At 40.0% G+C, this 24,355-nt stretch overlaps 1 protein-coding gene across 4 annotated transcripts; it reads left to right on the top strand.

Moving 5' to 3' along the window:
• The first annotated feature begins 223 nt into the window (after positions 1 to 223).
• On the top strand, positions 224 to 23,618 carry ST3GAL5 (ST3 beta-galactoside alpha-2,3-sialyltransferase 5). 4 transcript variants are annotated; one of them, XM_058838085.1, is made up of 7 exons: positions 224 to 465; positions 12,027 to 12,138; positions 13,820 to 13,934; positions 15,943 to 16,286; positions 17,645 to 17,831; positions 19,695 to 19,853; positions 21,028 to 23,618. In XM_058838085.1, exons 1-7 carry the CDS (start codon positions 393 to 395, stop codon positions 21,289 to 21,291), a joined length of 1,254 nt encoding a protein of 417 aa, XP_058694068.1. In that variant the 5' UTR covers positions 224 to 392; the 3' UTR covers positions 21,292 to 23,618. The 4 variants fall into 4 exon arrangements, with proteins under 4 accessions (XP_058694068.1, XP_058694069.1, XP_058694070.1 ...); XM_058838086.1 differs by having other exon boundaries at positions 12,027 to 12,148; XM_058838087.1 differs by lacking the exon at positions 224 to 465 and adding an exon at positions 4,456 to 4,929 and having other exon boundaries at positions 12,027 to 12,148.
• The last annotated feature ends 737 nt before the right edge of the window (positions 23,619 to 24,355 follow it).

The raw sequence follows: 24,355 nt of genomic DNA, 5'->3' as shown, positions 1-24,355 counted from the left end.
GTGTGGGAAAATCCCCAAACCCACGATGTATTGCAGGGGGAAAAAGGTGAAGAAAGCGCTTATTTGTAACCCCGCCACCGCACAGAAGCTGCGGGGCGGAGGCCGCCACCCTCCACCATCCCCGCGGCGCTGCCTCCGCGGCCGCCCCTCACCGCGGGCGGCGCCCCCGCCCCGCGCAGCGCAGCGCTCGGCCCCCATTGGCTGCGCGCCGCCACGTGCCGCCCCCGCCCGCGCGCCGGCTCCGCTACCTGCGGCGGGGCCGCCCCGCGCCCGCGCCTCATAGAGCCGGGGCCTCAGCTCCGCTCCGCACCGTGCCGTATCGTGCCGTGCCGTGCCGTGCCGTGCCGGCTTCACCGCGGACACCGCAGCCGGGTCAGCGCCGGCCTAGGCCGATGCGGCGGCGCGGGGCCTGCGGGCTCGGGCTGGAGCAGTCTGCGGGATGTGCGCCAGCGCCAGAGCTTCCAGGTCTCTCCCTCCCTTCCACGCAGGGAACAGAGGGGATGGGGAGGTGGGGGCTGCGTTCTGGAGGAGATGGGCGGTGGAAGTGGTGTTTGCCTTGGGCTGGAGGGAGAGGATGTCTTAGCTGCGGCTGTATTGAGTTGTTCCTCTGGAGTAAAATTTATAGGCTTCTGCTTCTCTGCGGGTTCCGATAGGCGTTTTGTGAGGGATTCTGTCTTTTCATGCTTGGAGTGATGTGAATGTAAACCAGATACGGCTTCTGCTGTTACTGCCAAAACCTTTCTATTTGCTTCAGCACTACTCACTAAAGAGTTTCCTGTTTTTTCGCTTTGTGCCGAGATTTGTTTTCTATTTATTTTTTCTATTTCAATAGGTAAGATCAAAATATAAGGCTGCTGGAGGAGGGATGTTGATTTTGCAGTTCTCTTTAGTGAGGGAAATTATTAGGAAATGTTCTTAAAATTACTGGATGTAAACAGCTCTGCGGTGAAAAATGACTGGCTTTGTCTCATTCTGGGGAATAGAGAAGATAAAGATGTATATTCATTATTTCTCTACAGAAAATTTGCTAAATGCTCTTCTATGCTTCTGAAGTGGATATGTGTTTTTAAACTACAGCTTACAATGGAACTGTGCAGATTCAGTTTAGAGAGAGTGTTTTTCATACAGGCTGTTTTATTCCATCTGTTATGCTGCAGTTAGGTTACTATCTCCCTTTTGGATCATGCAGCAGGAAACCTTGAGCTATCTCCCAAGCTCTCCCTCTGCTAGCCAAACTCAGGGAATTTCTTTTAAGAGGTCAAAATGCAGCTGGAGAGTTAGCGCATGAAAGCATTTTGGTGCGTTGTCTGCTTCTGCGGGCTTGATGAGAAATGAGCTCATCCCTCCTCTGGTTTCCTGCAACTTTTTTGGGTTTAGCGTCCTTCCTTCTCTAGAGTTCCAGCAGATTGGCCAAATGATTGACAGGCAGTTAGGAGCAGGATGTAGGAAGACAAAGTGTGGTAGCAGAAACTTCCTTTTCCTGAGGAGAACGGGCTAAAACTGTTCAATTTTGTTTGCTTTGCATACTTCAGACGCGAAACATGCCAAGACTGGTGCAAAGTTGGAGCATTTGGTGGGCAGGTTGTTTGTTTAGATTAAGAGACCCTGGAAGACTTCAGTAGTTCCTGAGTTATCATAAAGGCTAAATAACTGAAAAAGACACAGACAATGATTCAAACTTGTTATGGTGTAATTTTCAAATGATGTGTGAGTCTGACTGAAACAGAACAGGTTAAAGCATCTCCAGCAGGCACGTCCAGTGCTTCAAAACCACACAACTGTAACTGCACATAGGACTTCAGGATCATGGAGGAGTCTTCCCTGTCACAAGCAGCTCTCACTGATAATGTCATTCATAAATTATTGAAGACTTCCTTAAAACTTGTGTAGTCTGTTATTTTCCATTACTCCTATGGGAATCCTTTGCTTCTCAGGAATCTTTTGCCCATAGTCCCTCTTTATGTCCGCTTTTTCCTTTGTGCTTTTGTTTGAAAGGTTTGGTTTTGGCTTTGGTGTTTACATGTTTGATGTATCTAAGGTCAAACCTCAATTTTTGTTTTGCAAAGCTGGACGACCCAGGCTCTCTGTTCTCCTTGGGAGAGGCTCTTCCTTTACCCTTCCCATCATCACCCTGCAGCCTGTTAGGTCCTGAAGCCTTAGGTTCAGAACTTAAACATTAAAATTGTTTACAGCTATGTTTTTTTGCGGTATTGCAATTTTATTTTTTGCCTTGTCTTTATGGGAGGTTTTTGGCATCCTCTCTCTTGCTTCTGTAGGCTCAAGTGTGACTTTACTATGATGTCTTGGAATGTAAAATGATAGTGTGGCAAAAATGCTGCTGAACTCTTAACATTGTTCCATAATCCAGTTGTTTGGTGCTATTCTGCTGCATATTTCAGATGTCATATGAAATATCTTGGCTATGTAAGTCTGCTGTTTCCTTAATGCAGTAAAGATTAATGCTATGCCCTGCTTTTTCAGACCATTTCTTTTAGGGAAGATTTCTCTCCTCAAACTTCCCATGTAAGGGGAAATTGTTTTGGCTTATTTGCAGAGGCTCAGAAATCTCTTCCACTTGTGCTGGATGACATCACCCAGCTGGTGATAGGTGATGTTCTGGTGCACTGTGCTTTCTTCCTCCCTTCCTGGCTGGCGTGGCTCTTCCTCTGAGTGCTGGAGTGCTGCAGTGCTTCCTCAAGTGTGGATCTGTGGGCCTGGGGAGGAGGATAAGAATGGGAAGATGTGCAAAGGGGGATTTTGAATAGCAGCTGGCTGCTGTTATGCTGCAGCTCATTCGCTGTGCGTGTTTGTGGGCTTCAGCAGATGCTGAGGAGAGGCTGACATCAGGTTCTGAACATCCAGAGCAGGCAAGCTACTGTTTCTTACACAAGTAGCATGAACGGGAAAAATGGGATTTGCTCCAAAAGGAAAAGGGATGAGAGAGTCTAAAAGCTTCCCTTGTAAGAAATAAACGTTACTTTTTAATAGCACACTCTTCACAACAGCAATACTTTAAGTTACTGATTGCTTCCTGCTTGGCTGGGATGCTGACTTTCTGTGGCTCATCTGTGAATCAGAAAAATTCCATATTCAAATGATGCTTTTGTCTGTCACAAAGCATCAGCAGCACAATTAAGTCGTGAAGCACATCTTGTTGATGTTTTTGTGTTTATTTGCTTTTTGCTGTTACTCACTTGAGAGCACCTGAAAGGGGTTTCACAGAAAATCCTGCAATGTTTGACTAGAGAAGAGGGTGATGAGGCAGATGTGAAATTAAGAGAATATCCTTGTTTTGAACATTAAACTATCATTTAGAACCTCAGTAAGCATTCTTTCCCTATAATATTATTTTAGCGGGCACTGTTAATGTACAAAAATCTTCCTGTGAATGATGCTGAGAGGAAGTGATGGTGTTACACTCTGAGTATCTCTAGTTAAGCTGGTAATTGGACCTTATTTGAGCTGAAACCATTTCTTTTGATGTTCTCTCTGGATGACCCAAGGTTAACAGCAATTTGTAACCGAACTATGTGTATCCTTCCTAAAGGAAAAGAGTGCTTGAGTAGACACAATTATGTAAGGTTGTTAATGATTTTATGAGCTGGTGGTTGATATTGCAAAGAGGATGTAGGAGTGACCCATTAAACAATTAGAAGAAAACATCAGTAGAGTGTCACAAGGCAAGGATAGAAAAATCATGTTGCCTCTAGGACATTAATTGGTGATGTTCCTGGCTCCCAGGAAAGTAATTTTCACCTGTCATGTTGTTGATGCCTGCGAGAGTTTCTGTCAACTGCTCTGAAATTCTAATTTGCTCCTTGTTTCACTTTTTACCAATTGTGTCCACACAAATAGGGTTCAGTAATAAGTTCTCATTTTCTGAGGAGGTGGATCTTGAACTACAGATCATACAGACAGCATTGTTTTAAATTTTTATTGTCTGATAAAAAAGCATTTCTGACCAAAGTGCATTTTGTAAGATGCATTATTCACTAATGTAATCAATATCCTGTTGAAGGTGTTTATGACCATATTATAGGCTAAACCTTTTTCTGCCGTCACAGATGTATTCTTCAATTAACCAAAACAACTGACTCTATTCATTAAAACAGATGTCAACTGCTTTTTTCATTCAATAGTCATAGGCACTAAGCAGACAATACTAAAAGAAAGTTTCTGAAGTGTCTAAATATGCTAAACTGCCAACTTTACTGTGGGATTTATATAGTGGTAGATGAAGGAATAATTGGCAGAAGTATTTTTAATTTTTTAATTAAAATTTTAAATTTAATTTTTAATTAAAATTTAATTTAATTTTAAATGTTTATTATTTTTTAAGTTTAAATTTTAATTTATTTTTTTTAATTTAGCTGCATGTTTGTTCTCTGGTGGGATGTCAGTCCCTAATCTGCAACAGCTTCCTGATGCTGTCTTATTATGTCTTGTGATAGGAAGTGGTAGGGTGGTGGTCAGGAAATTATTTGAAGATAAACATCTGTTTTGAGTCGTAATGCAAATCTTGTAACCAAAAGTATGTATTCTATTACCACCTGTTGAAACCAGGTGTGGCAGTGTTCTTTATCTCTTCCATGACCCATCCTCCCTCCAGGGGATATCTTCTGTTATTGGGCCATTGAGTCTCACTGCAGGACTGATAAAATTCCATCATCCCATTATGAGATGCTCCACCCAAGGGGAGGAGCCAAGCATTCCTACCTGGATATCTTTGGACACTGAAAACACCAGAGGCAGCCTTTCTCCACTGGATCCCAGAGAAGAGACCAGACCCATCTACGTCACCAGTAGACCTTCAGAGGAAAACTACACCTTTCTGTAGGATCACTGCTTCAACAGAACCACATCTGTCACTCCAGGAGGGCTGCAGCCACCGTTTAATCAGACTGCTACCAACACCCTGACTAACAGGGGGTCAGGTTGAATTCTAACTCTGTCAGTGGGTTGTTTTTTTTGTTGGTTTTCTTTTCTTGTACTACTGCATTTTAATTTTAATTTCCTTAGTAAAGAACTGTTATTCCTATTGCCATATCTTTGCCTGAGAGCACTTTGATTTCAAGATTATAATTTTTGAAGGGGGGGAGTGGTGGTTATTTATATTTTTATTTATTTCAAGAGAGGTTTCTGCCTTCCTTAGCAGACACCTGTCTTTCTTCAAAGCAAGACAACATCCAGACTGAATATATTGCTACCAATCATAACAAAAAAGTCTCTCATGCTTTAGCATGTTTCTAGTAAATCTCCCTCAGCTCATTAACATCACTGTAATTTTTCCTCATGCTTATGGTTTTAAAGGATTTTCGTTAAGTCCTTTATGAAGGTATTTCAGTGTTCATTATTTCATAGAAGGAGATTTTCCAATCAGACACAGTTCCTTTGGGATAACTTGTCTGTTGTTCTTCTTTTTCCGAGTATTTTGTCAGTATGGGCAAATGGGACCATCCAGATGGAAGGCTTTTTACTTTCCTTGAATAGATTTTAAACCACTTTCAACGTCAGGGCAGGTTGTTAGCTTTCCTGATCTGTTAAACCTGTGTTTAAAATTCAGCTGAAAAATTTGGATTAACTTCTGCAGAAGTCATTGGTAAGTTAACCTCCTGAAGTCCATCAAGGTCCTGCACCTGTGTCATAGCAATCGCAAACACAAATCTGGGCTGAGCAGAGAATGGATTGAGATTAGCCCTGAGGAGAAGGACTTTGGGGTGCTGGTGGATGAGAGGCTGGACATGATGTGGTCTTTTGACAAGAGCACAGAGTGACAGGACAGGTGGAATGACTTCAAACTGACACAAGGGCGGGTTTAGACTGGATATTAGGAAGAAATATTAGCGCTGTGAGGGTGGAGAGGCCTTGGCACAGTTTTTCCAGGGAAGGTGTGGCTGCCCCATCCCTGGAAGTTCTCAAGGTCAGGTTGGATGGGGCTTGGAGCAATCTGGGATAGTGGAAGGTGTCCCTGCCCATGGCAGGGGGGTGGAACTGGATGATCCTGTGATTCCATGAAAGCCAGGCAGTCCTTTACTGCACTGCAGTTTCTGGAGTGCCTCTTGCTAGAGGATGTTTGTACATTTTCCAGATTGGTTGTTTTGTAACAACAAATTCTTCATGTCACAAGATAATGTTTCAAAATTGTTTTTGTATTAAGAAATACTCTGTGATTTGGATGGATAAAAATACCTGGGATTGCAGTTGTGAGGCAGCAGCTTGGCTGTGCAACACTTAGAGCTGTGGATTACTTTGTGTGTAATGGGGTGCACAGCTAACTCTCCTTAGCTTCAGCATTTTTTTCTTTACATTATCATTTTCCCCTTAATTGTTAATGGGATGAGGCTTGATCCACTGTTGGTTTAAGAAGATTTATCTATCATGTTTTATAGAAACAGATAGAGGTTATTTGCAAAATTTCTTTTTTATGATTTGTTTCCAATGCAGAGATAGCGTTTGTAAGCATGGGAAGGATCTGGAGGTATCATGCTTTGATAAGGAGACTTGGGAGAGAGAGTCCCTGAGCAGATTTTTGGGCTTCCTGTGCCACAGTAGGTAATCTGGTACAGTGTTTACTTGTCAGTTATTTTGTTCTTTCCAATATTAGATTTGCTGATTAGTGTTTGTATTCATTGACAAAAATCCTATTACTTAAAAATCCCCTGAATCAAGGCTGGTTTGCCCATTAAAGAGAATCTAATGGATCTGTGGGATGGGTGTAGGAAGAAATTGGAAGAATTTTATACTGATTTTTGAACCAGTTTTGTAATGATGGCCTTAAAGTAAAACAGAAGATGAATAATTTTAAATTTTTCATATTCTTTGGTATCCTGAGAGGCTCTGCTTAGTGACTGGCTTTGAAGCCTAAACCAGAAAAGCTACCACCTGATTAGTCATTCCTTTCATTCCCTTTTTTAATGTCTCAGCCCTAATGTTTTGATTGCTGTGGATTTCAGTCCTGCAGAAGCAAACAAAATCAATCCTAACTGTAAATGTCACCAAACTGCTTTTCATGTTTTGACATAAATCAATAGCATTCTCTTAAAATATTGTATCCATTTTGAAAACCTTAATGAAAATTAATAACTTGTCTATTTGGTCAATAGTGAAGTTAGATCAAAATGTGTAATCTTTTCATGGGCCCAATTCTTGCAAATAGTCACAGACATTAATGTTGTAGTCTGTTTTTTGCTGTTTTCTTCAAATGTTTCCAAAATCAATATGTAAGTTGGTTTAAGTTTTCTTAATTTTTCTCTTCTAACTTCTTGCATAAAGTTTTGCAGTATATCTGCAGGATTTTTTTTTTTGTTTTCTTTGAAAGCCACAGAACAGAAAATTCATGCAGTATTCATTACAGAATGATGGCCACATCTCCAATAAAGAGTGCCTTGCTCAAGTTTCTTGTGTGAAAACACCTCTGCTTTCCAACCTTGTCTTTCTCTTTTGAAACAAATGTTGCTCGAAACCAAGTAGCTTTTGTGTTATCCTTTACTGATTTTGGAACTATGTTCAAGTAATTTTGTATCTGATTTGGGGGAGGAGGAATGAAGTGAGCAGGTGGGTTTTGTGTATTTTGAATTAATTCTAGCTTCTGTTTCCATGCCTGCTGGGGCCCCACCATTCATGATTCGTAAATCCTTTACATAAGTGTGACTTTTGGGTTTCGTTTTCTTGAATTGCTTTGCCCTGCGAGCTTCTTGCTCTTATTACATGAACTTCAAAGGCTGCTTTGTGCGGCAAGACCTTTCTACTGACTGCCTTGTAAAGCTGGGTGTTTCCACTGCTTCTGGTGGTACTGTGAGAGGGGAAATTTTAAGTGGAAGCATTGCCTGTGTGGGGTTGTAGTTTTGGGGGCTTTATTTTGGGAGCCTGGTGAGGATGCAGGTGTGTGCATCATGCTGCACTTGTGTGCAGGCTGTCTGCTCCTGTCCCCGTGCTTGCTCAGAGACCTTGGCTTTGTCTTTGGGTAAATCCAGGTGCTGAACATGACCAAATGAACTTTCCAGGGTGTGGCAGTGGTTATGTACAACTTGATACATGCTGCTTTTTAGCTTTTAGCATTCCCACATGAAAAGACTTCCTGAAGGTTTAAATGAATTGCTTCTGAAATACTCTAAGTGTGGAAATGTTGTCTACTTAAAAATAACAATGAGACAAAAGTAAATCATGGTGAAAAGAATAACACCACAAAAAGCTTTGGAGTATATTGTATTAATGGACAATCTAGCCTTAGCAGCAGCTTTGCACAGATCACTTAAGTTCAGCAGATGAATCAAATTTAAATCCCCTGAGTCCTTGGGGATTACACCACAATGAGTAGCTATAGAAAGGTCAATGCAAAGTGCGGTTGTAATACCTCAGTACTACTGAACTGTGTTTTGTACACAAATTGAGACATTTGCATTTGTGGCTCTCAAAACAACTATAGCAGGGCCCCTTCCTGAAAGAATGTAATGGTGTTTGTATGCAACAACACCTTTGGTCCTCTGGGATCTTGACTGCTCTGGTTCTCTCTGCAAATTTGGAGACTTTTTTATTGTTTTATTTTTTAATTCAGGAAGGCTGTGGGACAGCTGCACTCTAAGGTGCTTGTCACTGCCACCTTCCTCTTTTAAGCACTCTTACACCATTCCAGCCAGCGGGAGGGCTTATTGACTTGAGTAAGAGTGCAGGATCCAACCCTGAGCAATTTAAAAAAAAAAAGCTGTGCTGGACAGATGCTTTCTGACTTACGTGTTGGTCTGTATATATTGACTTGTTTGAGAAAGGAATCATCTGTCATGATTGTAGCTGACAAAAGTCAAACTGAACTGTTGCAAAGCAAATGAAAACTGACATTGTCACTTACTTGCTTATGTAACAAAAAAAAATTGTGTATACTAAGAGCTGGACTTGGAAAGGATGTGTTGAGGTGATTAATTAAATTCTCTATTTCACTGTTTCTTTTTGCACATCCAGGATGAATGAAGGAGGGAACAACTGGAATTTATTTTGCTCAGAGGCAAGGATCACTTCCTAATAGCACTATTAGCACTAATAGCACTATTATAATAGCTTATTGCAGTCTTGCATTCCTCTTTGATTCCTTTCTGTCTTCATCACCATCCACCTCTTCAGTTCCTCACTGTCTTTCAGGTCTCTTGCAGCCTGGTATCAAGTTTGACTGATTCTTTTGTGCAAAATCCATTCTGACCAAGGTTCCTATGGACTGTGATTGAGTTACCTCTTAATGTTTACTCGAGAGAGAATTAATACCTGCATTGTTCTCTAGTGAAAATAGGTGAAGCTTGTTTCCTGCTTTTTCATTTTAAAAAAAGTCCCATTTTATGCTTCTCTGCAGCTGTGTTTGTGGAGATCTGAGGCAGCTGACAGATGTAATTACTGGCTTGTTCTGTGCTGTAGCAGCTTTCAGTGGTCACATCCCTGCCATGAGCTATCAGTGCTGCTGAGTGATCCCATCCCTTTCCCAAACAGTGCTGAGTGCCTCTTGTTTGTGCTGGTGTGAGACAGTCTCCTCTGAGGTGATCTGATGGAATGTCCTCTCTGTTCTGTGTGGAGCTGTCCTGGAGCTTCCACATGGTCTGCAGACTGTGTTCACCCTCTGCAGCATCTTCTGATTGCAGCTCCTATTGTGTGCTCTTGCTTCATGAACTGGGGCTGCTCCCTGTGCACCCTGATCTCTGTGGATACCCATCACCTCTGAGCTGTGTTAGTATCAAGGTACTGGGTGAGAGCTGCTGAGTTGACTTCTCTGTGTAGTGTGGCAGGAAGGATGTGTGTTGTAAAAGGTGATGGTACCAGTCCTGCTGGGCTGGCACTGAATATCTCAAGGTAGAGCAGTTCAAGTTGGTGATCCATAACTGACCCTGGGATATGGTCCTTGTAACAATTTTTTTGACATCTTTACCCATCTGAATTTGAATGATTTGCTGCCAATGCAAGCTGAGAGCAGACTGATGTGGATGACGGGCGGTGGTGTCAACACCCCAGTTTTGCACCCCTGTGCTGGTTTTATTCAGCAGTATAGATGCAGCCAGTAAAGATGAGGTGATGCTCTGAGAAAATGAGGAGCTATTAAGGCTTCATAGCTTCCCTGTAACCTGTTTGTTTGTAACCTGGTTTGTCCTGTGTCCTGACAGGTTGTGTGGTAGATGGGAGCTGGATTTGATTTCCAGCTTAACTGCTGGAATTCTGGGGGACTGGGGGATGTCACCCCTTAAATTTCAGTTTATCCTGTTTCAAGACAACCATGATGGTACAGACTTAAAATTGTACAGATTTTTCAGATCTCAAAGGGGCTGAAACAAAGGCCTGCAAACGGGTGTGACAGCTCACAGTCTATGCAATTAGTAAATACAGTCAAGTGGGGAATTTGAGGTCCTTAGTGATGCATCACTAACATGATAACAACCAAGTTACTTGTGTTTGAGGTTCATGGTCAAGGTTCCTGCTGGTAAAAACCATTAGGGTTTTCCTGCCTTGCTCTGTATTGTGGGTTGTGATCATTTGCATGTGACCCTGAAAGCATGACTTGACTGCTGCCTGCTCTTCAAAGGGTTTCAGATGCTATTGTTGATCTTTATCTCTCCTTGTCCCACCCTCACAGTGTTTTTTGGCATTTGACCTTCTACTGGGATTATCAAATTTGTTACTGAGAAATTATGATTATGCAAAGAGACTGAGTCATCTTCTGAATTAGATACCCTTGAAATTTCAGTGGCCTGGATTTGGTATCTGGAGGGGGTACTTCTCTTTCCTCAGCTCCTTCATCCTGGTGTTTAAGAACATCAGTTGTTTGTCCAGTGTTTTCGAGTGGCAATACAGGCTGGTTCAAATGGTTCATATCACCATAAACAATATAAAGAGGTGGAAAAGAGAATGAGGAAGATCATTCCTAGAGAAAAATGTTTCCTTAGTCTTGCTCTTCTTAGGAATTCTTGTGACAGAACTCTTGGCAGGAGAGCAGAAGAGGTGAACACCTTTGCAGTGGAGAGCAGACAGGGTCAAGTGTCGAGATGAAAGGAAGGAGCAGGGCTGAAATCCTCCCTTGTGGAGCAGCAGGCTTCACCTTTCCATGGTTGGCTGATTAAAGGGAGTGCTGCTCTGGGTGGATAGGACAGGAAAAACCCTTGCCTGTGTTCCTTCACCCTGGGAAAACCAGCAGGCTCATTTGGGTGGGCTCTTCATGGGGATTCCATTCTCATGTCTTTGGTTACTGGCAGCAGCCTGGGAGAAGATGATGTGCCAGTCTGCATTTTTCTTCCCAAAATCATTATTGGAGCATGCTGATAGAAACTGTGGGAGCAGCAAGATTGTGTCTTGTCAGCTAATGGTCAGTGTGCTGCCCATCTGTGAGGGACCACTGTGCTGCCCTCCTGGGTTCCCCCATGTTCTGTGCAGGGAGCTGCTGCTGTGCTTCCCTGGTGCTGGCAGCCTCCTGGTCCTGCAGTGTGCCAGAGAGAAATTCCCTCCACACCCTCCCTGGTGCCTGCTGTTGAAGTTGCTGGCCTTGTTGTTGGGGGTGCTGAAGAGGTTGGTGGTAGATTCAGACCAGTGGTGGTGAGATACATTTGCTTGGCCTTGGGGAAACTGGGGAGATTATTCGAAACGTGGGCTTCTGTTTTGAGGATGGCTTGTATGGGTTCTGTATGCTGAAAGCATCCTTGAAGCCTAGTGGGAAGCATAGCACAGGGATTTGATTTTGATTCAGAGATCCTGAATACCCTGAGCATATTGTTTAGATTGTTTGATCAGATCAAACAAGTGTTTGAGAGTAACTGATGTAATTGGCAATTATTAGACTTCTAGCTTAAGAAGAATGCAAAGATCTGGCAACATTTTTAGAATCATGCAGCTGAAATGAGTGAGTTCTTGATCACAAGGAACTCAGGAGCAGTTCAATATTCCTGGCACCCTAACTAAGAATTGCAGTCTTCTCTGGGAAACAAAGTTGTTGCTCCGTGGGTGTCCTGTAAACTTTCCTTCAATTCAGCAAAAGTTATGATAACTTTTTCTATTTTTTTTTACAGCAACACTGAGTGACAATAACTCTGTCAAACTGAAAAGTGATCCTTCACCTCCTGTGCAATGGTGTAAGGTGGCTGCACATGAAGATGAGAAGACCAAGCTGGTTTTTAAAAGGTACTCGCAAGTAAGTGTCATTGTCACAGCTACACAGAGGACAGTTGTTCTACCTCCAGCCTGGGCAATTACAAAATGGATGCAGAAATTAAGGCATGGGATTACCACAGGCTGTGAATGGAGGGTTAAGCACACAGCTTTTCCACTTTGTGGAGCCCAGGCTAACTTGTAGTGCCTGTTTTCCCCAGCCAAAGTGAGATTCTAATACTTCACTTACAAGTATTTCCAATCTTTTTTGTATGCAGATAAAAAACAATGCTGAGACTTCTGTACAGCCTGATAACTGAGGGAATGGCCAGTGGATGTTGAGTGGGTATCCTGGGGAGGTGTTTTTTATACAGTTATTTTGTTGTGAAGATTTCTGGAATGCTACATCAAAACCTTACTCCATACTCCATTGTTTATAGCTTGACATCAAATTAGAATTAAAAGATGTGAGGACACCTAGATCCAGGACCGTATTTTATACCTAAAATGTTCACTGCTATGATGCCACATTAATTTTTAGGTCTTAAAGCTAAAAAACCCAAAGACAAAGTGTTACATACACAGGTGGGTATAACCTGAATAGTGCAACCCCAGTTGAATCTGGGGATACTTGATAAACTTCTGGAGGAAAACCAGCCTCATTTGTCAGCTGTGAATTTTCTGCTTTCTACCTGTTGGCTGATCTCCAGGGGTTGCAGCCTAACATGCTAATGAAACTCTTAGATCACCTTCCAGTGGAAAATGTAATTTAGTTAAGTGAGACGTGAGAGCAGTACTCTGTTTCCAGGGGTCACCTTGTTTGCAGTCTGTACTGCACACTGAGTGCTGGGATTGCATTTTTTGTTCATATAGTACAAGCTTTTTTTAAAAAAAAAATTTGGAAATCTGTATTAACTTCATCTGAAAGAGTTTCAGGAAGCATTGAGCCCTTAATAACTTGTACATTTTTTAAAGACATTTAAACAAATGTCCAGTCCTTAGGAAACAATAGGAAATGAAAATCAATAGGAAAGCTCAAACTATGTACTTGTGCAGCAACCACAACTTTAACCAAATAATGATATAAGTATTCTACAGATGGGTTTAAGCATGAAATGAGCTAAGTGACATTTTGGCTATCAGCAGTGGTTTTCCTTAGAAATGAGAGATTAGTAACTCAAAACTATGAATAGTCTATGTTCTTAGATTTTAAAGTTGGTTGGACTTTTTCTGGTTCTTTTTTTGGGGGTGTAAGTAACTAAGGCTTTTCAGCCTCAGCATCTAAGTTCTGCAGTCTGGCCTGCCAGTGAGTTGAAAGCTTTGTTTCCATGACCCAAAATCATGCAATTTGAAGTTCCAGCCTTTTTTTCAGCTTGCATGAAAATGTTTTCCAAGATATGATGTTTAAAGAAGAAAAAAAGTCACTCTTGGTTTCATTATGTGTGGAGAACTGTTTGACTCATCAGAGATGTATTTAAAGCATTCTTTAATATATGCATATTTTCCTGCAGATAACTTTGAAGAGTTATACAAGACTTGAAATGAACAAAACAATAGCTGTTGTTTTCTTTTCGTTTTATTCAAATGCAAGTATTCACATGAAGTTCAACTGGCTTAAATTTGCTTAAAAATATTGATTTAGTAGTTGACTGAATATCACAAAAAGATGGTTTTGTTTTTCTCTCTTATCCCTCACTGTCCTATTTGTTTTTAGAATTCTTGCACTGTTTGTGGTTGGAGGGTGCTTCCTTTATATCCTCAAATTACATTTTGGCCCTGAGGAATGTGACAGAACAAAAATGCCGTATGTGGACCTTGATCGTGTAATGGTTGGTATTTTTTGGCTTTTTTTTCCCACTTGGCTTAAAAAAAAATGTTATTAGTTGACAATGCAAGAATTACAGGGTGCTGCAACAAAGAGTTAGAATGCTGAAATTATCTGTTGAGCAGAAGTATATTTTACTTCTTTTCATGCCATAGACATTCTGGTTTTTCTTCTTGTAAAGTGATGACAGAAGCACATAGAGAAGCTGAGTTTTTAGGGTTAAAATTAGATAACTGTGACTTTAAGCTTTGAAATGGACATGCCATCATCCAATTGTGTCAGTGCAGATGATACTGGTGATCAGAAGATTGATGCAAATGAAAAGTAACATATTAAAAAACCTAAACCAACCCAAACCTAACATATTAAACCAAAGGGGTTTTTTTATTTTATTTTTATTTTTTTAAACCTAAGCCAATTTCCCAGTCTGCTTTGCTTTGTAATTGCTCAGATGTTTTTGGAATCACAGGGCAAATGTCCAGGAGGGTGCAGCTCCTCCTTAATAATAATTTTTTTTCATTTATTCATTCAAGGTAGCAGCTACTTACTTTAGCTACAGATTTGCAAGCAGCTTTTAAAGAGGTGTAACAGATGCCATGGAAGCCTTTGCGACTCTAACTATTTGCACTTTATAGCAGAATTTACCTGGCTTAGGGCTATTACATTTCTGTCTTTGGATGTATCAATGCTAAAAGGCAACTTCCAGCAGAGACCCTGGCTTAAGACCATCTCATCTTAGTGTTACTGCATGTACATCCTCCCCCACTTGCCATCATCTTCAGTGCATATCTTTCCCCTTCTGAGCCTCTTTGCCTCCCTTTTTTTCTCATGTGGCTTACTTATTTTTTCAATAATATTCTTGATTCTGAAGAACAAGCACATTAAACCAAGCAAACATGAAGACTTCATGGACTGTGTTTATTGCTATCTCAAAAAGTTTATTGCTTCTCAAAAGAAGTTGCTCAGTCACGCTTTGCCCAGTGTGGTGTTTATGCAGAAACCTTCGTAATAGCGGTAGAGGAAGTTCTGTAACTCAATCTTGGTTAAAAAAAAACAAACCAAAAAACCAGCAGCAGAACTTCCCTCCCTGTTCCCTTAGATACACACTATTATTAACAGTAGATTTGAATCTTGTATCTCTGACCCCTGTGTTTGCTTATGGGTATTTTTTTAATTACAGTGGAGGAAAAACCAGCAGAGTTGATTGGGAAAGATATGATGCAAACAGGATTTTATTTTAGCTGATAAAAGCAATACCTTTGCTGTTCCTCTTTTTACATCAGATACCAGCTTGCCTCTACAGATTTCTAAAAATGTACTAGTAATGTAAATGTAATAGTGCTTTGTTTTTATTATGAGATGATCAGTGTGTAGTTTTGTCTGTCGCTTTAATATTTTTATGCAATATGGAACAGTAGTCTCTTATTTTGGTGGTCAGTCTTTAAAAGAAGGCCCAAAACACCCCCTCCTGGCATTCCTTTTAAAGTCATGTTTTAGTCATTAGCACTTTAGCAATATTTATGGAAGAAGCATTGCTTCATTCTGGTGAATAAGCAAGTCCAGCTGCTGTTGCACAGAACTTTTACCCAATGGATTCATCTCTGGTGGAATCCTACCACAGGCAGAACTCAGGTCATGCAGCTGAGCAGAGTGAAATCTCACTTGCTGCTAAATTGGACAGATAGAAGTATGTCTAGATTTTTTTTATTTGGTGTTGCAAATGGTAGTACAAGTGGCTCATTTTCACTTAGTGCTTCTACTAGCCTAATATATTCTTTAGAAAACCTCATACCTAGATTTAAGGGACTGAGTGGAGTGGAATTCCTCTGCAGGTTTTCACCATGCACTGGCTCATAGCTACATTTGAGTAAATGCTTTAAAATTCATTTATTTATTCTTTCTTTATTACCCCTGGTTTTGCTAAACTGCTGGTGGTCAGCTGGTGGGCCACATTCCGAGGGCTTTGTGCATTCCTGCATTTCTTGGCTGAAATCTTGTGTGTTTTGTTTCAGAGGGCACAGCAATTTGCCAGTGCCGTACTGCAGGAGCAGTGCCGACCTTCCTACGCGAAGAAAGAGATGGGAAAGTTGTTTGCAGAGAAATACAGCATGGACATATCTCCCTTTGTGAGGAAAAATATAAATGAAGATGAAGCTTTATTTAAATATGAGCCTCCTTTTGGATTTCACAAGTTCTTTGATACACTTAAAGATCTCCTTGAACTCTTACCTGAGCACGATTTACCAGAAGATTTGAAGTCAAAGCAATGTAAACGTTGTGTTGTTGTTGGCAGTGGTGGGATTCTTCATGGATCAGAGCTGGGTCACTTATTGAATCAGTTTGATATTGTTATAAGGTATGTATTTTCCATTTAAGGGCTCCAACTACTTCATCATTATTTTATGAACCAGCATAGTTTTTTAAGGGGAAAATATCTCTCAACGTCAATGCAAACTACAAGACTTTCTGAAAGTACTTTTGAGAAATTTACTTGTGACTTGGTGGAATTTAAAGTCTTAAGTGCAAAAATAAATTGTCATGTTTAAAAGAAAGGAATTCAGTGTAATTATTTGTGGACTTCAGATACAAAACTCACATAGGCAGAAACTAGATAGAAGCTAGTGACATTTATCCTTTCACATTTTAAAGCTTTCAAATTTTAAACATCAGGATGTAAGGACTCACCTTGGCTTTCTTCCCCATGTCTAGTTTGAATGCTTATTTGGAAGATTTTTTTATAACAGCTATTTCAAACACAATAAAATTTAATTGGTGTTTCAGTACACAGTTTGTTTACACACTTTATAACACACTTATATTCCCTTATCTTTATGAGGTCAATGATTGCTTCTATGATTGCCTTGATTTCTGACATCTGAATTACATGCTCTGTATTTATGCCTTCTGAAAAGTATAATTTAAACCTTGTTTTGAATCATGTAAAGTCACAAATAACATAATACAAGCATTTTCTCAACTTGTTTTGTAAATTAAGGCTTGTTCCTCTTATTAAGGGAATATTTGAGTCAATAGCCCTTATTAAAAGGTAAACAAACCTGTTAGCATGTGGAGGGGCAGAGAACTTGTATTAGCTGTCCTCTGAATTTAGGGCTGCTAGATTAAGGTGATTTTTCTGTTGATGTGGAGAAATTTGCAGGACTTGAGCTCTTCTGCAGAACTCATGGAGGGAGATGATGCCATTTTTGTCAGCAGTGTGCCAGCATCTGTTTTTGCTGAACAGGAGATGATATAAACCCACAGGATGCGTTACATTGCATTGGAGGGATAATTTGTATGACTTTTTGTGTGGAATACTCGTGAGAGTGTGTGTGTATATATATATATGAAAAGGATAACACAGGCAACTTTCTGTGTGTTTTCTTCCTGTTCTACTTTTAAGCCTCTCTGAGCTGACACAAAGCAAAATATATGAAATTCTGCAATGCTATCTTAAGTCACTTTACTCTTCAAGCTTTTCTTTCCAGAGTTCTGCACTTGTGCCATTTAATATAGAAATAGAATTGGCTTCCTCCCAAAGAGATGGGCTGGAAGAGTGCGTGAGGCAAGAACATGGGGGCTGTGAGAAAACACTATAGTCTGCTCAGTTAAAAATCTGTGGGCCAGATAACAAGTTTTTGCTTAGTGTCTGATATTTTAATGAGATTGTAACCTGTTTATTTAATATCTCTCCACTGTGGGTTTCTTTTCCCTCAGGTTAAATGATGCACCAGTTCAAGGTTACACAGATCATGTTGGCAACAAAACAACAATACGGATGACTTACCCCGAAGGAGCCCCCTTTTCTGAACATGAGTATCCTCCTGCAAGCTTGTTTGTGGCTGTTCTGTTTAAAAGAGTTGATTTCAACTGGCTTCAAGCCATAGTAAAAAATGAAACCTTGGTATGTAAAGTGACAGTCTCACGTACCCGTATTTTTGTTTGTTTTGTTTTCCAATACTTGAAGAAGCTGATTGATCTGTTTCTTCCTGGTTTATTGTGCTGAGGATCTTTTATATAACCTTGTGGGGTTTTTTTAGCTCTGTCTCCTAGTTACAGTTGGACCAGCATTTGTGTTGAAGCCCCATGCTGACAGTAGTACTTCTTTTTTGTGGAGATATTGGTGGTTTGCACCAGGCTACGTGATATACTGAGTGTTTACTGAAGTGGAATTCATTTCACATTTGGTTTAAGTGACTCTGGAGCCCAAAATAGAAATGAGATTTTTGAATGCTAGCCCACTTTTTTAGCAGCTGAAGTCTGTACTGCTACAATGGGCGTACATGGAGTTAACATATAATTGAACATTTGTCTGATGTTCCTAAATTATGAGGTTGTTTATATTTCACTAAACATTTAAAGAAGTGCTAAGATTACTGAGGAACTGATGGAAGGGGTTGATGTTTCCAAATTATTGTGAATTGGTAGCTTCCACCTCTTTCAATCTGCAGGCAGGTAATTTCAGAAAGTAAAAATTACTGAAAGATATTTAGAAGGCCTGTCAAGTCTTTTAACAGTTTGATCTATGCTAGTTTAGGTACTCCAAATTCCCTTCTTAATTCTGTGATCTTTACAATATGAGAAGGTCTGTTAAATCTTGATCAGGACTGTCTACTACTGCACAGAAGAGCCAGGAAGATGCATAAGGGACTGGAGCATCTCTGCCATGAGGGAAGACTGACAGAGCTGGGAGTGTTTAGCCTAGAGGAGAGATGACTTTTGGGGGATCTTATTAATGTATATAAATATCTGAGGGGAGAGCGCAAAGAGGATGGAACCAGGCTCTCTTTGGTGTGGTGCCCAGTGGTGGGACAAGAGGGAGCTTGTCAAGTTGAACATCCATCAACATCTTTCTTACAGTCATCTAGACATGGTGTTGAACATCTGGCTCGAGGTGTCTGCTTGAGCCAGAGGAGCTGAACCATGTGATCTCCCTAACTTCAGTGGCTCTGTGGTTCTGTGAACTGAAACCCTACTTCCTTCAAATACTCAGATGTCAGTTGGCTCAGCTCTCTCAGGCTCTGGTACTGAAGTAAACTGATCCAGAGCATGGTTGGGAAAACGGGAGCACTGCAACCTGTGTTTGATCAGTTCAAGCTGTTGTTCCTTAAAGCCTGTTTAAAAAAATACATGTCTATGTTGGAGCTATATCAGTTTTATCATTGGCTTACTGATGCTGATTTCATGGAAAGACTTGTAGAATTAGTGTGATGTAGTATTTTTTCTTCCATTAGCAGGCATCTAACTGACAGCAGTGGCATGAGATCGGAATCTGAGAGTCCTGTGTAAATCCTTTTCTGAAGAGTTGCATTTATCACTGGGTGGATGCTGTCAAACAGCAGCTCTTCACTTCAGAGCTTGAACACAATTGTTTTAAACCCAGTGCTTGCTTTAGAATGCCTGGTTAATGTTTGTGGGAAACTGTGGTTCCCTTCCTCATTTCTTTAAATATTATTGCCTGCTCAGCTGTGCTGGAGTGGCCGGAAGAGCCCATAGGTGCTGATGAATATGTTGACTGATAAACACAAAGTGCAGTCAAATATTCAGAATAGGCAACTATTCCTCCTGCTGTCCTCTCTGCAATTCCAGGTACTTTGAAGGTTTTTCCTCTTTTGGGTCAGTCATTTGATCTATACACTGATATTTCCAAACCACCTTAGCTATAAACGGTTTCCTAAATTTTTCAGGGTCCCTGGTGATTTCTGTAACTTGTATACTGTATTTGTCTCAGAGTTTCAGTCTGAACTATATTTTTTATTTCTCTTAGCCTCTATGGGTGCGACTCTTTTTTTGGAAGGAGGTTGCTGAGAAAATTCCTTTCACATCAAAGCAATTTCGGATTCTGAATCCAGTCATTATCAAAGAGACAGCTTTTGACATTTTACAGTTCCCTGAGCCTCGATCAAAATTCTGGGGTTGGGATAAGGTAAGAAGTTTCCTTTCACCAAAAGGAGACAGTAAATAACAAGGTAAATAAAATAAGAAACTGAAAAATGTTTTTGGCTTTTAACTTTCTCTGTGCAGTTTCTCAGGTAATAGGGAAATTACTGTGCTCTCAAAAGACTCTTGTATTTACTCGTGCAAAATCAAAGTAAGATTTCAGCTCACTTTTTCAGATGAGCTATTTTGCCTCATATTTTGCTGCATGCTGACATGAAATGGCATTCAGAAGCAGTGAGACATAAACTCATTCCAGTGTTTAAAAACTTGCATTTGATGTATGTTAAGCCTGTTAAAAGTGGCCCTATTAAGTTAAACCAGCCATTGGCTGTAGCCAGATGTCTCCAGCTGCAGAGAAAGCAGAGAGCCTGGAAACCAGGCCAGTGTAAAGCAGCCTTCCAGCTGCTGGAATTGCTTTGTATGCCAGAGAATGCTCAGTAGCAGCTGATGGGCATTTCCTCTCTCCATGTCCTTTGCTCCAGCAGTGGTACACAGTGATGAATTGCCTGCTTTAATCATACACTGCATTTTTGTTTCTTTAATTGCATATTTGAGAAATTGGATGTCACTAGTTGTCTTGAACTACAAAAAATACTAACCACCATCTTTTTTACATTTTGTGTGAAAGCACTTGAGATTATGGCACAAATATCTGAAGGGTCTTCTCACATTTATTTATCAAAATTACATAATATACCAAGTTGAGTATCTTAATGATACGGTAGTAAATTTGCCTTCTTCGTGGGTTTTCCACTGAAAAAAGGTCATATTGTAAAGAACACTGTTAGAGAGCCTGTTGTTGCTTAAGAATTAAATAAGTGTACATCAAGAAGTGTCAAGTTTAACACTGTGAGGAGCTGTTTGAATGTTTGAAGTGAAGGTTCACTTGCAGCTTAACTACACAGTTATAGGGCATGTTGCCTTCACAGGAAAAAAAAATTGTGTTGACAGCCAAAAGCCAAATACTTAAATTGTATCAGTATTTTGCCCTGGAGTTAGTTTTACTCGCTTATTGAATTGATATTTAGTTGTAGTTTTAATTTATTTCAGTTTTAAAAGAGAGGGAATAGACAAAGTCATTAAATTGTGTAAAGTGTTTATAAATCCAATAAAGGACAACATGTTTGAACTGAGCAAATTACACTGTTCTCCCTTTTTAGAATGTACCTACAATTGGGGTCATAGCAGTTGTTCTGGCCACACATTTGTGTGATGAAGTGAGCATAGCAGGATTTGGATATGACCTGGATCAGCCCAGCACACCTTTGCACTATTACAACAACCTCTGCATGGCTGCCATGAAAGAACAATTTATGCACAATGTGACAAGTGAAACAAAATTCCTGCAAAAACTGATCAAAGAAAAAGTTATCAAAGACCTCACTGGAGGGATACACTGTGAATTCTGCAGCAAAGACAGCTAGTGACTGACTTGCAGCATGGACAGATTTGTTACATTTCCAGAGGTTCAGCTGGATCAACCCTTTTCCTCTCTTTAGTTCTATAAAGTGTACATGAAATGGATGTGGAGTCCCTGCTGCCTTTTTTAACGTCACGTTCAAGTTGTCGGACTTTTAAATTAATTTCCCTGACAGATTTTACTTTGCACATTTCTGTGAATAGCTATGTAAATATGACTTGGAGTTGAAACATAAATCCATTTAAAGTATTTAATGTTTTAAGTTGTCTGAATAAAAGCAGGTTTTTTGTTTTCAAATGTATATGGAACGCACATAGCTGGCCTGAATTGTCTAACAGTGTACAAGAGTAATTTTCCCCAGATCTGCTGTCTTTGTTGATCCAGTTCTTGGTATCTTGACTCCTTTTCATGCATGCCATGAAAAGAAAGGCATATACTTCTCAAGTCTTTCACGTCTTGAACTTGAGCATTGCATTTACTCCTCAAATATTTATATTATTTTGCTAATAACATTTTTGGGGGGTGAAGGACAAACATAGGAGTGGAGTTGAAGGAAAAAGAATTGTTGTGGCAACAACTGAGTAGTAAGTACTTTGATGTTCATGATTGGTATTAAAACCATTGATATATTGGGTTAGAATCCTGCATTGTGAAGCACATTTGGGCCCAGGGGACTCTAGAAGAGGATTTATCCAGGAGGGGGCTTTAACCCAAACCAGGTCGTTTGCCATTTCCATTCCTGAAGTCCCACCTAAATGTCTCTAACTGGATTATTTGCAGCAGAGTTCAGCTATCCCAATTAAAGAAGTGGCGTTAATACAAAATCTGCCCCTTTTTTAAAAATTTTTTGAGTGACTTGAAAATTGCTGGTTCTGTAAAACACTAGTTTATATCAATCATTTAGCAATACTTAAATGTATGACTAGGTTACAATCTCCACTGGTTAGCTTTATGATCCTTAAATAATGAATTATGGACATTGTTGACTTAATAGTTTGCAATGCTGATAACCCTTGTGAAATCCAATATTGACTTAAATAGTCAGTTGGAGAAGTAGAGTTGTTGGTTTTCCCCCAAGTCAGTAATTGGGTGAGTGTATAAGTTAAGAAGAAAATCACTTTAAGAAAGTAGCATAGTCTAATAAAAAGGTGGATAACTGCTGATAACAGCAAATGTAATAAACCAAAAGAGAAAAGAGAGCTATAGATGTATGTTCTTGGTGGTGGAAGACAGTGCATTGCAAAAGCACTGGGCTGTGCAGGTCTGTAAGCAAATTTTTATGTTAATATTTTTGTTACTAGTAGAGTATCAGGTATGACTGTTTGCACTGAGGAGTGGTGTTACTCAATCTGCAGTATGTGAAAAAAGCTTCCTTTGGGAGTGAAAACTTGTCAGCAAATCAATCAAATGTTGGCCTAGAAACATTGTTCATAGTCATGGACTCTTCACATGGTGAATGTTTCCACTTTTCTTTGTTATGGACAAGGATATGAATGAAATTGTAGTTCCAAATTTTATACTTGTGGAAAATGCAAGATTAGGGTGGTTGTGTTCTGGGCTTTTATTCCCTGGAGAGAAGATCTAATGAATTATAATGTTAGAATTCAGGAGCAGCAGATTGCTCACTGTTATACTAAGAGGCAATAAAAGGACATCAGATAATAAAACATAACTGAAGAAAGTTGTGGACTTCATCTTTCTGAAGTCCCCAGTGTCCTTTAAATTCAGTTGTGGGAGCTTGAACAAATTTAAAAATCAGGAATTCTTGTTTCTGGCACTGTGTTCATAGCAATAATATTAATATAGCCTCCTCCTCCATGAAAAATATTAATTTTTATACTTGCAATAAATTTCTAGTCTGTTTTTTTTTTGTAAGTATGTTATTTAATTAAAAAATATTTCATGTATGAAGAGAATTATTCAAATAGTCCTTTAGTTAATATATTAAAGTGTGGTAACTATTCTCTCCTGGTATTTAAACTGGAAGCAGAATACCTTAATTTCATTTAGTATTTATGAAATTTTGGAAGATTTCAGAATGTGTGTGTTGGGAGGATGTCATGAATGCACCAGAAGTCTGTGTTTCTGAGCACCTGGTCCCTCACCACTTAATTTTGTTCAGCAACTTCAAAATAATCAGTTGATTAATGTAAATGCCAATAGCTTTTTGGAGATGCTGTATTTACTGTCAAATTTGTAAATTGTGTGGATGTAGGATTAGCTTTCCTACCTGTATCATGGCTTCTGGTAAAACCTTGTTGTCTGTGGTAGTCTTTGCAGACTCGACACTCTGTGAAATGGCAGCAAAAAGCAATAAACTGATGAAACCACTTTCTACTGATGTATTTGTTGTTCAGTTTTATATTTCTTCTCCCTCCTTTATTAAAGATTTTACATGTCTTGCTGATCCAGTTGAAAGTCCTGATGCAATTCCACATACCCAAAATCAGGGCAGATGGTAGCTGGCAACTTTTTCTTTGTTCATTTATGCCTTTTTAATGCCTATCAGTGGAATTATCTGTCTGATGTCTGGAAGAGAGAAACCCCTCTTGACACTGACCAAATTGTGGGCTTCCAAGATTTTGAAGTTAATGTGTATGTGAGAACATTTTGGACTAGGTTATAGCATTGGCCTTAAAATCATGGGTGTGTCTCCTACAATGGTGTAAACACTGCAGCTTCTGGTCTGTGCCTCAGCCTTGCTGGAAGTGAGATAAGAAGAAAGCTCTGTGTGTTCTGTTGCTATTTTACAGATTTATGCTTTGCAAAGAATCTGCATCATCCTTTGTAAATAGGCCTTAATAGTGTTTGGTTAAAAAGTCACCAAAGAGTTTGGGAGCTGTGATAAAGCCATTGTGTTCTGCACTGAATTCTTCTTTGTAACTCTCTGTAGGAGCTATCACAGCCAGGGACATGCCTTATCTCTTCTGGTATTAATTTTTCCATGGTTTCTGTGCAGGAAGTTGCACAAGAAGACATGAAGAGCTGCCTGACTGTGGATGGGGAAGTGCCAAAAAGAGTCACTGCAGCCTGTGATGGGTTGGCATTGAAACTGGGTACTGAGCTCC

This window comes from Poecile atricapillus, chromosome 4 (assembly GCF_030490865.1).
Source record: "Poecile atricapillus isolate bPoeAtr1 chromosome 4, bPoeAtr1.hap1, whole genome shotgun sequence".
In the NCBI taxonomy this organism is placed as follows: domain Eukaryota; kingdom Metazoa; phylum Chordata; class Aves; order Passeriformes; family Paridae; genus Poecile; species Poecile atricapillus.
Note: the sequence above shows the minus strand (reverse complement) of the source record. Positions and strands in the feature narration are given on the sequence as shown.